This window comes from Microtus oregoni, unplaced genomic scaffold, assembly GCF_018167655.1.
Source record: "Microtus oregoni isolate MIOR12 unplaced genomic scaffold, Mior012 000010F_ref0000083, whole genome shotgun sequence".
In the NCBI taxonomy this organism is placed as follows: Eukaryota; Metazoa; Chordata; class Mammalia; order Rodentia; family Cricetidae; genus Microtus; species Microtus oregoni.
The window spans coordinates 43,763,058-43,777,242 of record NW_024543069.1 but is presented as its reverse complement, the minus strand read 5'-3'; the positions used below and the strand labels follow the sequence as shown (position 1 = coordinate 43,777,242).

At 45.8% G+C, this 14,185-nt stretch overlaps 1 protein-coding gene across 1 annotated transcript in view; it reads left to right on the top strand.

Moving 5' to 3' along the window:
- The window catches only part of Slc7a14 (solute carrier family 7 member 14), a 110,865-nt gene extending 99,049 nt beyond the window's left edge, over positions 1-11,816 (top strand). The window contains exon 8 of the mRNA XM_041659057.1: positions 4,849-11,816. Within this exon, the coding sequence (XP_041514991.1) occupies positions 4,849-5,171 (323 nt within the window). The 3' untranslated portion in view covers positions 5,172-11,816. The remainder of the gene's footprint in view (positions 1-4,848) is intronic.
- The last annotated feature ends 2,369 nt before the right edge of the window (positions 11,817-14,185 follow it).

The following is a 14,185-nucleotide window of genomic DNA, read 5'->3' as shown; positions in this document are numbered from 1 at the left end:
TTTTTAGGAATTTGCAGGTAAGACAACTGGAACATGAACATTTTAGAAGACAATTAAAGGGAATTGGGAACTCTGAATTTAAAGGTACACCTGCAACCTGTTAGTCCTGCACTATGAAGCTTGTTAAAGAGGCACGAAAATACTTAACTCCAGCTCCTAGTTTCTAGTGCCTAATTTCTCTGTGCTCCAGTTCCCTGTCCAAGAGATGCTCAGATTCTCTATGTTCATCTCTATCTATCTGTGTGTATGTGTGTGTCTCTCTATCTCTCTGTGTCTCTGTCTGTCTCTCTCGCACGCACGCATGCACACACAAGAACCTATACCGCACTTTGAGTTCCGGGGCAGAGATGGGCAATCTCACTGACCATGGTAAGAGGACCTGGGCACACAGCGCCCTGGAAAGAGGAGCTGAGATGACTCAGGATTCCCAGAACCCCTGAGGTTGCAGAAACTGCCTGCTGCATGGTTCTCTAAGCTGAAAAGAAGCAGAAGCACAAAGCCCTGCTTCCACATAGCAGGCCTTCAGCTGAGCTGTTTACTCCTCCACACAAAGCCCTTGTTTCTGTGACAGATGGTTCACGCTTCTCCTCTCTCCCTCCCTCCCTCACCCTCTTTGCTTGTTCTCTCTGTTGTTTTGTTCTCCACTTTTCCTCTTCTCCCACCTTCCTTGCTTCACATCCCTCTTCCTGAACTGACTGCAGGGCCAGGGGAAAAAAGCAGACAGAATGTAAGATACTAGAGAATGGTTCTGTCCAAGCAGGCTGCCTGGATTCGTTGCCAGTCACAACACTCATATTGGAAATGTATATGGGAGAAGAATAACAAGACTTTGACACTGTAGGAGCCACAGAAACGTGAAAAAACCCATTAACATATCTGTGGCAGGTGTGTATTACAAAGGACCGGCACACACATAATCCTTCCAGGCCTGGCACTCCCAAGGAACACCCGTAGACCCGACTCTTACTGAATATTTACCGCGATAACTGTCTCCATGAGTCAGCCTGGGGGGGAGAAGTAAGAAAGACTGAAGGACTTTCTTTACATAGAAGGCTTGGCTCCACCCCTTCAGACCCAAGCCTGACATCTGATGCTCCCAGCATCAGCTCTTCCTGTAAATGAAGTCGTTAGATGTGTTGGTAATCTGTAGCTTTCTCTGGCTTGATTATCTGCGATGCTAGAGCAGTTCCATCAAGTCCTGTAACAGGAATCTACCTGACACTCACGTATCTGCTCTGGGAGGAAGGAGGGTAGCCTAGAACAAATGTCACCCAGTAACGAGTCCTTTTGGCCTGTATAGAGGCAGAGAAGTGATAGTAAGGGAAGCAGCAAAATGTCCAGTTCTATAGAAAATGAGCCATCTGTAGAGAGGGTCAGAGAGAGAATCTTAAAAAAAAAACCGGCTGATGTACTAGGACCAAGAGGCAATGTTTGGTACCTGCCTGGGTGTCTGGGAGAAAAGAACAATGATGAAAAATTCAACAAAGGAGGTGTGCTGCTGATCCGCCTGGTCACTTACAACCACTCCCATCCCTCGCGAGCTTCAGGGGCATTCTCTAAGTACGCATACGGTGGCCTTTTTACAAGTTTGAACGGGGGTCAGGTTCCACACAAAAATCATAGGTGTCCTGCATAACCACCTCCACCACCTCTCCAACAATAAAGAGTAAAGTTTCCCTTGTCCCACACCCGCCCCTCGAAAAGATCAGGCCGCTATTTGAGTCCAAATAGCTGCATCTGCAAATGATTGGCTCCGGGGTTAATTACCGATTAGAAGTGTAAATCTCTGCTTCCTTTGGCCCATGCAAGGTTGATTTCCCTTGGGAGGAAGGGGACTGGAAGGGGCAGAGAGGAAGTTGTTTGAGACAAAGAGAGAGAAATCCAAGCTTAAAGAGACACACTTCAGATTCAAGAGGGGAAAGTTCTCATAGCCCAGAGTGGGAGAACTGGCCAGGCTTGTCTTCCGAGCAAACAGCTGAGCAGACGGCCCAGGGTTAGTGGGTAACTGACGCCACTGACAAGGGGTGTTGGACCTCAAGGGCCAAGCCACCGCCTCAGTTTACCCCCAAGTTGCCCAGTAATTCACTCTGACTCTCAGGGACAGAGCTTGGTTTCTTTTTTTTTTTTTTTTTTTTGTGTGTGTGTGTGTGTGTGTGTGTGTGTGTGAAGTGTACTGAATGTGTATGTGATGTATGCACACATGTGTGTTTGAGTGTTCACACCTCTGCAAGAGCACTCAGGGTCCAGACAATGGCACCTAGTGTCCTGATCTAGGGTCTCTGGTTGAACTACAAGCTAGGCTTGTAAGCAGAAAGCATGAGCAATCCTCCCACCTCTGTCCCTTTCCCCTCCCCAGCTCTGCAGGGGTACAGGCACATGCATGGCCACATCAGGCTTTTTTTTTTTTTGAATATGGGAGCTGAGATGCAAAGTTGGGTCTTCACGCTTGTGTAGCAAGCCCTGCTTCTCACAGTTTACAGACTAGGAGGCTGTGAGGGTAAATCGTAGGTCCAAGGCTACCTCTGCGAGAGCGATAGGGACTGGATTGTAACCCAGATTCCACATTCTTAGACCAGTACTGTGGCTGGTGTCACTATAATTCCTGCCTTTCCAGACCCTGAACTTCAAGGGCTTTTCAAGTTGAAAAACGAGACTAACATAGTATTCAAAAATGCAGAAAAGAAGCCTTAGTCAAGTCAATACTGTGTTTTGCCAGGGAGGTAAGTTTCCTTTGCTTGGAATGAAGTCAAGGCAGAGATGGTACACTTGACGTGTGCTCATCGGGAGCACTGGCTCATTCATTCAACAAACATTAAGGGCCAGGTTTGGGCCAAAACTATAAACTAGAACCACCCAGTGCAGATAGTCTCACGACAGATGCCGTAAGAGCTGTAACAGTGGCATGCACCACTAGGTATTCTGGGAGTTCACACTGGAGAAAGAAGCAGCTTAGGGGTCAGGAACAGATCATTCCATTGGTGAGTGTGAGACAGCAAGAGAAATTGGAATAATATGTGTTGTTAGAGGACCAACAAATGCTGGAGCCTGACATGGAGGCCAGGGGGAATAAAACGTTCTGGAAAGCTTGGGGCTTGCGGTGGATTTGGCAGAAGCATTACATACAGGAAAGCAAATCCATAGCCAGAATAGGTGTCTACTGCAATAAGGACAGAGCAATGTCCTGTCCATGGAAGAAGTGGTCCAATGTAGTCAACCTGCCACCAGATCACCCCGGGGCTGGCCACGCCGGGGGATAGTGTCACACTTGGGGCTCAGTGCTGGTCTCTGCTGTTGGCAGATCTGGCAGTCAGCAGCAACGGTAGCCTGGTCAGCCGTGGACTGGACATTCCCCATCTCTGCCGCCATGGCCACCTTGTCCATGAGGCCACTGGGCAATGACAGGGACGGCTGGGGAAGGAGACTGACTGTCCACAGGAGACATCCTATCTATGGCTACTGAACTCCTCCTCTGCAGAAGTCACCTTTGACAAGCATCTACACGGGACACAAGAGTCTTCACATCCTCTGATTTTTACAGAGATCTAGCCGCACACTTCTTCCCCGGATGTTGTTCTCAGCAATTTTTCAATCATGCTCTTTCCAAATCCCTGACCAGCCAATCCATTGACTCAGCCCACCAATCAGTGAATAATAGCAATCTTGACTCAAAGGCAGCATGAAGTCTCTGAGCTTGGCTTACACTTTGGAAACCTCAAAGCCCACCCCCAAGTGGCATACTTCCTCCAACAAGGCCACACCTCCTAATGTTTTCAAATAGTGTCACTCCCTGACTCACTAAGCATTCCAATTTATGAGCCTGCGGGGAAATATTCTTATTCAAACCACCACGTGACTGCATCACCAATCAGTAAATACTAACCGGGACAGGAGATGCAAACAACTGGCAGTAGACTGAGAAAAATGATGCAGGGTCCTGGGAAGACGAGGGTGGAGGTGACTGAAGGGCCAGGCACTAACTAAAGAGGCCGCTAACTCTCAGGCTCATCTAAAACTTGACCCCTAGGAGCACGAGGGCTCTGTGGTCGGAACCTTAGAGGAAGCTGTAAGTGTCGTCTGCTTTATCCAAGTTCTCCTAAGCTTATTCTGGTTTTGTTGTTGTTTTCGTTTTCTGACACAGGGTTTTACCATTCTGGCTTGAACTCCCATCCCTTAGACTCCCCAGTGCTAGGACTAGAGACATTCCCCACCACACCTTGTGGTCTGCCAGTTCTGTGGGTTCGAGGGGAACATGGGGGTTGCTCTGTGGTTCTGTAGGTGTGAGGGGGTTGTGATGGGGGTTGTTCTATGGTTCTATGGGTGTGGGGGGGACATGGGGCTGTTCTGTGATCTGTGGGTGTGAGGGGGACATGGGGGCTGTTCTGTGATCTGTGGGTGTGAGGGGGACATGGGGGCTGTGTTTGTTGGTGGAAGTCAGAAGTCAACCTCAGTGTCTTTCCTCAGGAGTTGCGTTGCTTAGATTTGAGACAGTGTCTTTCACTGGGACCAGGGATTCACCCATTTAGCTAAGGTGGCTGGCCAGGGAGGACTAGGAATTTGCTTGATTCCATCTCGCTAGGACTTTGAGACTTTGATTATTATCTAGGGCCACTGCAAAGGGGGTTTTTATGTGGATTCTGGGCTGGAACTCAGGTACTTGAGCTTGCACATTAAACCCTTCACTGACCGACCTCTCTCTCTCTCTCTCTCTCTCTCTCAACTTCCAAATTTCAAAGGACATTTAATTGAAGTCTTTTCAAAATGTACACCACCCCAGCCCTGTCCATCTCCCCAGTTGCCCCAGGGGTCCTAGAGCAACTGCTTAATCGTGTGTGCTTTCTCCTCCCACAGGTCTGCTCATTTATTTTGGGTACGGCATCTGGAACAGCACCCTGGAAATCAGCGCCAGAGAGCAGGCCCTGCACCAAAGCATGTATCAACGCTACGATGTGGATGACCCCTTTTCCGTGGAGGAGGGATTCTCCTATGCCACTGAGGGCGAGAGCCAGGAGGACTGGGGCGGGCCAGCCGAGGACAAAGGCTTCTATTACCAACAGATGTCAGAGGCGAAGACAAACACCCGGACGAGTAGCAAAGCGAAAAGTAAAAGCAAGCACAAGCAGAACTCAGAGGCCCTGATTGCAAATGATGAGTTAGATTACTCTCCGGAGTAGGGCTGAACTGCGGGCGCCGAGAGGGTGGCTTCTCCGCGAATCCAGCCTGTGTGCTGGCAGGTGGAACCTTCTTCCGACTCTCATTTCACAAACTTCCCCAAAGGCCATCCCCAGGCACAATCTGTCATTTGCTATTTTTGCTGTAAAGGAAAGTTCTATTGAAGGGTTTTACCCAGGGCCCTTAATTGACCCCCATGTAAAAAAAAAAAATCAAAACCAAATGAAATTCTATGTTAGCGAGCTGTCCCAGCCGAGGACAGCAAATGTTTCCTTTGCAGGATGGATCTTCGTGCTAAGATCCAAGCAGGCTTTCCTCCAACCCTGCTGAGGCTGCAGGCCCTTGGGAGAGGAGCCACAAAGGTGGCAGTGGTGTGAGGCGGCTCTACAGCCCCCAGAGCAGAACTAGGAGCTGCTCCCCCAGGCCCGTAGGTCAGGCTGCTTCCCCAGGGACTTTCTCAGTCAGCAACACTGTGTCCTTAAATCTCACCTCCCCAAAACTATCCACAGAGAAGACCGGCTTCTCTTTACTCACCAAAGTTCTTACAGTTTCCAGACTATAAGGTTAGGATCCAGAAAAGACAGAAGACTCTGAGACCATATTTCCCATAAAACAACCTCGTAGTCATCAAAGTATAGTAAGAAGTACCACCAAATCTTTACTTAAATGCTCAAGAAAAAGAAAGAAAGAAAAGCTGAAGTAACCGTCTCTCGAATAGAGGTCAGGAAGGCATTGGCAGAAGTGAACTGTCTGTCAGGCATTCCCTTACACCAGACTCTAAGCTCCCGTAGGTCTGGGGAAAGGGCAGAGGTCGAGTGTGATCGCAGGCCTCTGATATGCCTGGAAGAAACGGGCTATTTGTTCTATAATCAGATAAAAATCTTTGCGAGGAGCAGTAACCCAGCCACTGAGATCACATTGCAAATCCTACTTCATATCTCTAAAATTATAAAATCTGCAGGGTTTTTCCTCTTTGGCTAGGTGACTGCCTGATTGGACCCTGCTGGTTTCCAGAGATGTGGAAGACCAGGAACTTGGGTCACGCAGCTCAGAGAGCTCGAATTCCCACCTGGACCTTCCTCCTCTAGGCTAGCTCACTTTTAGAGTGTTTTTCATCTTAGTTCCAAAAGCACCTTCCTTGAGGTCCAGAGAAATGACTTTTTGGTGGGGGTTAAGCATAGGCCTCCAAAGGGATTCTTAAAGAATTTTCTCCGAAACAGGATAGATGAATTTACAACAGAAAAACATGTGGCTTCAGTAGCATGTGTGTAGGAAAACAAATTTCTCTCACTAAGATTTCGGCGAGAATTTTTTTGGAAATGGGACAAAAGAGCAAATTCCTTGCCCTCTGCTCCTCAATTCATCATCCGCCAAAAAATTTCATGAATATCAACTAACATCACTTCTTTCTTGCTTGCTCCGAGGCGCATGTTTTCTTGGCATGTACTTAGGTTACAGAGAGAAGGCATGCTTCCTGTTGAGCTGACTGCCTAAAATACACCAGCGGCTAAGTAGAGGTCCTGAGGATCTCTGTAACTTCAGCCCTCGGAACCTAGGAGACAGCAGGGTCCCATGACAGATACAAGAAGCTCCAACGTAACAGATAAAGATCAACTGAAACTATTTTTTTAATGATGCTTTTAGATCTGTTGGGTACCAGGCTCTCAGCCGATGTCTGCCAGTGCACTAAAATAAGTACATTTTTTACATCTCGCTCATCACTCCATATTAACTATGTAGAACCCGGCTTCCAGTACTCCTTCTTACCATTTCTATGTAATGTCCGAAAAGCTGTTTCCTCTTGCCCAAACTTAACCATCACATCGCAGTGCCTGGCCTGCAACGAACACCCTGGAGAACTCCCTGTAAGATAATTATGAGTCATGTCTGTCAAAACTAAGTTCTAAACTGGGGTGGGATGCAGAAAACCTGCCTAGTAGAAACAGCTATTAAGCTGGGTCTGCTTCTCAATAAACGGGGTAATGTTCTCTTCCTTAGATATGGTTAGGAGAAATATGGATGCAATGTGACAAATCTTAACATGGGTGGAAAGTTATGTCTTACTGGTGGTGTTTAGGGATTAAAGTAGCAATGGTCTGGTGGCAGGTGTGTGCTATTTCTGTAGCATAAGAAAGAGCATGGGCTTTACTGTTGATGTCAGTAGTGTTGTTTCTGTGCAGAGCCAATGGATTATTCTCATCTCGGATGCCATTTTTCTCAGTTAGAAGCTTTCGATGTTTTCAATCGTTGCTCTCATCATTTGTCTAAAATTGTTGGGGTTATCTTCTTAGCTGTCTTGGGTTTTAATATATATATATGTAGAGCTTGGAAAGTTTTCTCAGGTACGTAGCATGTTTTCACCATGTTTTTTCCACTCCTGTGAAAGAGTCCCAGGTTTCACAAGAAGGTTTTGAAATACTATCATATGTGAACATCGTGTTTATGAGACCGCATTAAAAGTAGGGTTACCTTATAAATAAGTCTCTTAGAAAAACTCCTCCGATAGGGGTTCAGTGTATGTGGGATGTCTAATTTTGGAGCCAATAATTTAATCTTTTAAATTGTATTCTATTTATTAACACTCTGCCTCATTTCGTTAAGATTGGAGGCAGCTATTAAAACACAAGGGCTCCGAAGCCAAGGGGAAGAATACAGTGAAAATGGGAGGAGAAAGGGAAACTTAGAGCCAGAATGTGTGAAACACACAAGCGCAAGGACTCTCAAGGGGTTTGCTGAGTTTTCCAGTGAAGAACACCTTAGAAAGCAATAGGCTTGTCAGTAATGACAGCCAGGACTGCTACATGATAATAAATAATTAATAAATAAACCTTTCCCCCTGAGGGCAGAGTGTTAAAACAGCACAGACCCCTGACACCCACAGAGAAGCTCCAAAGCTAGATTACACTAACTACGTGTACCTAATGGTTAGTGGATATCAAGAAATACCTGCTGGACAGTGGTGGCGCACGCCTTTAATCCAGCACTCAGGAGGCAGAGGCAAGCGGATCTCTGAGTTAGAGGCCAGCCTGGTCGACAAGAGCTAGTTCCAGGACAGCCGGGCTACACAGAAAGTCCTTGTCTAGAAAAAGGAAGCAAGGACGATATTATTGGTGGGGACCTTGAGGGGATAAATGAAATAAAGGAAAATAAGCCACCTATTCAGTAGTTATTCACAGAGTACCCGCTGTGTGCTATGGCATACTCTGAGGCCATGATAAGTGGAAGGTTCAGTTCTTAAGAAATAAGATCTAGAGGACTGGCCAGACAGCTCAGAGGGTCAGCGCTTGCCTAGCAAACCTGATTGCTTCAGTTCAATCCCTGGAACCTGCATAAACATGGAAGAAGTGACTCCACATATCTGTTCTCAGACCTTCAGGTGGGTGTTCTGGGACACACACTCACACACACACACACACACACACACACACACACAAACTATGCATACACATTCAGTAATCATAAACAAAACTTTTGAAGAAATCTATTTAGAATCGTATCAAAGATGGCAGGCAGGATGGAGATAAGAACGTGCTTTTGGGCTTAAACGTGGCAAACACCTCCACACGTTGGAGAGATCAAAGAACACGGTGTACACGCAGCCTGTGGAAGCAGCAGAGCCTTAACAAGGCAGAAACGGAAGAGAGGCATGCAGAGGACGGCTAAGATGCAGACTGTGGCTGAGGGCTCCCTGAGTTTAGTTCTTTGCCTTCCTCCAGGAAAAGCAAGGAGCTGGGGTGGCTGTCGCTATAATTTACATGTGATTCATATGACACAGTAAGAAAGATGCCAGGAAAGTAGGGGAGGGATCAGTCACAGCTCGAGTGACAAGCCCACTGGTGTTCTGTGGGTGGGGAGTGCTTGTTAGGGTTGCGGGGGGACAAGTCAGGCAAGGTTGGACTTGAGAAAAACTGGGCAGTGGTATCGTTGTCCAGGCAAGGAGCAAACGGGTCATGTACACACATTTAGCAGAGAGATGAAAAAATTCCGTGCTCAAAGCAAGACACTGCTCTTCCTCCTGTCTCAGATTTTACATTCCCGTAGGAACTGTTATCTTCTAACATGCCGACACGCAACACAACTTTTCAACTTTACAGCTTGCGGCAATTCCTTTCAATGACCAAATCTAACTCCTGTTTGTATCTATCTAATCTGAATAGTAAAATCCCTGCTTCTGACTTGACTTAAATTGAGCTCGAGGCTGGTTTAAACTAAAAAAGAAGTTGAATGTTGGAATTATGCAAAAAAAAAAAAAAAACTCCCAGGTCTGCCTCTTAGTAAGAGCAAGTCCTGTGCCTCCACAACACTACAAATGCAGCCACTGTTGGAAAACAAGATTCAGAGAAATGTCTGTGCAACTGAGAAGAGTTGAGAAATCTGACAGCCTTGGGATCATGCTTGTTGAAAATCACATTACCAGAGAATTCCTCTTCGAAATATATAGAATCATAAATAGAATTTCCATCTAAGTATCCACCTGAAAGACTAGAGGAAATTGATGTCCTGTTTGCCGCGGGGCTTTTACAGGAGCCTGGGAAACCCCTGAGACTCAGGCACAGGTTGGTCCACCTTTCTGGCTCATGTTAGAACGTTCTCTGATAGAAAGTCAAAAGTCAGGGCATAAGCTGCAGCTAGAGCTGGATCGGTTCTGGGAGTCCTGGGGGCAGTGGTCCACTCTCGGACCCCAGCCTCACATGGGAGTGCACTAGAGATGGCTTTCCCAAGCAGTGGAACGTGGAGGAAAACCAGGAAAAGGTGCCCGCCATCGTGGTGGGACTTCTCTCCATTCTCAAACGTCTTTCAAAAAGACTTGTTAATAAGACAGGTATTTCCAATCCATTTTTATGAAGCCTCCATAGGCCCTTTCCCTGGGTACTTCTTTAACGCTGATTGTCTGTTTATCTGATTGTCCGTTTATCTGCAGAAAGGCCCTTTGGAGACCCCAGACCAACAGTCAATCAGCAGTGGCCTCACCATCAGAGTCCAGTTTCAGTTGACATTGTTTAGGCTAGAGACTGCATCCCAACCCAGAGGGTCCACACCAGCAGGTCCAGAAGGCTATTTCCTCCAGAACCGTCACTGCATTTTCAGTTGGTTAAGAGTTCTTGCTGCCAGGTGGTAGTGGCCCATGCCTTTAATCCCAACACTTGGTAGGCAGGCAGATCTCTGTGGAGTCAGCCCGGTCTACAAAAGATAGTTCTAGGAAAGCTAGAGCTGTTACACAGAGAAACCCTGTCTTGAAAACCAAAAATTAACAATAACAATAATAATAAAATAAAAGAGTTCTTGCTGACCATAACTACCTGTGACTTCAGCTCCAGGATGTACAACGCCATTGGGCACTACACCCTGTGCACATGCTCAAACACATATACAACATTTGGGGGGGGAGGGTTGCTATCACTTCTTTTTTTTTTTAATTTATTTATTTATTAAGGATTTCTGCCTCCTCCCCGCCACCGCCTCCCATTTCTCTGAAAAAATATGGGATGTTCTCTTTTCCTGTTTTGGGCTTAAAGCCCAAAGAGATTAGTAAAGGTTTAAAGTCCACCAGAAATTCATATGTATTCTGCATAGCAGCTAGAATAGTATTGAAATCACTCATTAATAAATGCATGGCTCACACAGCCCAAAGGAGACTTCCAAAAAGACATCATAGGTTTGAAGTCTCCTGACACAGATGGCTCTTTCTTGTACTCTTTCTGAATATTTAGTGTGTGTTGGTTCAGATGAGGGAGAAAAATAGCATCCTGCTGGGAGTGGGAGGTCAGGACGGCCTGGATTTTTATATTGAAAACCTCCTCTGTGCTCTTTTTTGTTTCTGTCTAGCTTTCCTGACTTTAACACTGGTAGTACAGGCTAAAGGAAACCTTGGGTCATGTGAATATTGTCAGAAGTGCAGACTCTGAAGGGCTGTGTCCATTCTGGTGTTGGGATGATATCCTGGTCCACAGACATCCTTCGAGGGCTCTTGGCAGTTGCTGATAGACAAGTCTCATTTCTAGTCATGAAGTTGAGAGCTTACACTGGGAATCAGAAGCCCCTGCTTCCCAAAGCAGAGATGCTGTTAATGTTATAAAAAGCACCTAAATACCTCAACTATCTGGGCTGAGCAAAGGAGCTTCAGGCTTTCAAGAGGGTGGCTAATGTCCTCGCTCCACGTAGTGACGACGTAGTGACTGCCAACAGGACTCTGCATTCTGCTTCTTCTCACTGTGGGAAAGTACCATGACCATTTAATTCATATCCCAAAGTTATAAATACAACCTGTAAATTCCACTAAGCTGTTTCAGTTTCATTTGGTCCTTAAAAAGTACAACTTGCATTTTGCAGATGGTCATTTCTGGTGTGTTCTCGGCTTTCCTTTCCTATATGAAATTGTTGTATTGTTAATGTGTTTGTTTTGTGGTTTTAATTCCCATTGGTGCACTGTACAATGGGGCTTTGTAATGTACCATGAAGAAAAGGATAACATACAGATGTCCTATAAAGTGTGTTTTATTTTCAAATGACTGTGGTGTTGACAAATATTTTGATTTATCAAAATACTAAGGAAAGTTATAAATTTACCAAAATGTGTATATTTTAATAAATGCATAAAGCTTTATTGTGTGCCTTTACATCTAAATTTTGGGTTATTAAAAAAGAAAGTCAGAAACAAAACTGTCTTGCTGTTAACTATCCACAGTAATGTAAGCTTTTCTTCCGAGAACCAGAAGAGATGGGAAGGACCTAGGGTTTCCTGTGCTGCTAACATCACAGTGTCTGAAGTCTGCTGCTGTCTCCCATCCCAAAATGGAGCTGAGGAAGTGACTCTCGCCTTACAGGTTTCGATTATCCTTTGTAGAAAAGACAGAGAAATAGCCTCGCATCACTGTGGAGCACTCATTCCCAGCACAAAATGTCTTCAGAGCCACAGCTTACCGACTAACAAACGTAAACCTGCAGATAATCAAAGGTGTCCAACATTCAAATTCACTTTTCTCCCTGGAGGAGGGCACAGATTCTCCACTTCAGCAGACCTTCCAGGAGAGCCTTGCCTGGTCATTTTCTGTCTGGGCTCCCACTCATGACTGCTTCCTTCACTGTCCCATCCACAGTGCCAGAGCTGCCACCCCCCAGTAGAATCCTAAGACTAATAGGGAACATTCAACTCATCTTGCCTATCCATTTCAAAAACAAATTAGGAAAACATTGACTGCCACCATCCCAAACTAGTTACCATGGCATAAATTGTGGCTTAACGTTGTCTTCTTGTAGACAGAATTTCTCTGTGTTACAGCCCTGGCTGTCCTGGAACTTGCTTTGTAGACCAGGCTGGCCTCGAACTCACAAAGATCCACCTGCCTCTATCTCCTGAGTGCTGGGATTAAAGGCATGTGCCGCCACCACCCTACAATGTTGTCTTTTTTGATGCCACAGAATTAAACCTGATGATGACCCAGGCCTGTAACTCCAGCACTTGTGAGAAGGAAGCAGAAAGATCAGGAGTCTGAGGTAGCATTGAGCTACATTACAAGTTCAAGACCAGCCTGAGCTATCTGAGACTCTATCCACCCTCATCACTCACACACACACACACACACACACACACACACACACACACACACACACACGAGGTTAAGGAGATGGTCCAATAAGTTCAGATCCCATTGAACCATGTAAAGTTGGGCATGTTAGTGTGCACCTGCAACCCCAGCATTCCTATTCTATGAAAGAGCAGCAGAAACAGGCCAGGGCCAGCTACCTGCTATGTGCAGTGGTAGGAAAACGAAAGAGCCTATCACAGACAGAGTGGAAGTGAGGGCAGACACTCAAGGTTGATACATGTAGCATCACACATACATACCCAAGAACTTGCATGAACTCACAAGGAAAGAAGATAGAGGATCCAGATGGAAACTAGCATTTCCCCCTAGTTCTGAGTCTTCAATACCCATGGCTGCACACTGGCTATCTAGACAACTCCCTGGACAGGTGACCTCTAAAGAGAGCGGGTCTATCTGGCCATCTGGACTTCAGGATGGTGCTTATTGTCTAAGTCCACAGTCTGACACTGAACTCAGCTGTGACTTTCCTGCGAACTGGTGCCTCTCCACCCAGAATCAAAGCCTTTGATGGTCCAAGTTAGAACCCATTGCAAGTGATGCTGAGACCCGAGGGACCAGAGACACCACTTCAGGCTCAGGTACACAGACCTTTCCTCTTCCAATAACACACTGTCATTTCCGAGCTCTGTTCACGGAAGTTTTGAGCCAGTGAGGGCCACAGATTCTCTTAAAGATGATGAGTAACTATTCATGCAACCATTATTGAAATTTAAAAGTAAGAAAGTAATGTTAGGATGTTAGAATAAAGTAATAAATACCAACAGTTAATTTTATTTATTTTTATTAAATTTTACTGTGTATTTTTGATATTATTCATCTATGTGAAGAGACCACTAGACAATGATTTCACTTCCCTCTCCAAATCTAGTTCACATCACCGGCTTGAAATTAGCCCTAGTAGGAGTGGTGACAGCATGGATTGACAAATGTTTTTGTTAATGGCACTGCCTTCTGTTTTTCTCAAAGAGATTGTTACATACACATTTAGCTGTACATGACTACCTTCATTCCTACATCACTGCTTACATTCTTTCCTGCATCACTGCTACATCCTTTCCTGCATCACTGCTACATCCTTTCCTGCATCACTGTTACATCCTTCCCTGCATCACTGTTACATCCTTCCTGCATCACTGTTACATCCTTCCCTGCATCACTGTTACATCCTTCCCTGCATCACTGTTACCTCCTTTCCTGCATCACTGTTACCTCCTTTCCTGCATCACTGTTACATCCTTCCCTGCATCACTGTTACCTCCTTCCCTGCATCACTGTTACATCCTTCCCTGTATCACTGCTACATCCTTTCCTGCATCACTGCTACATCCTTTCCTGCATCAAAGTTACATCCTTCCCTGTATCACTGTTACATCCTTCCCTGCATCACTGTTACATCCTTTCCTGCATCA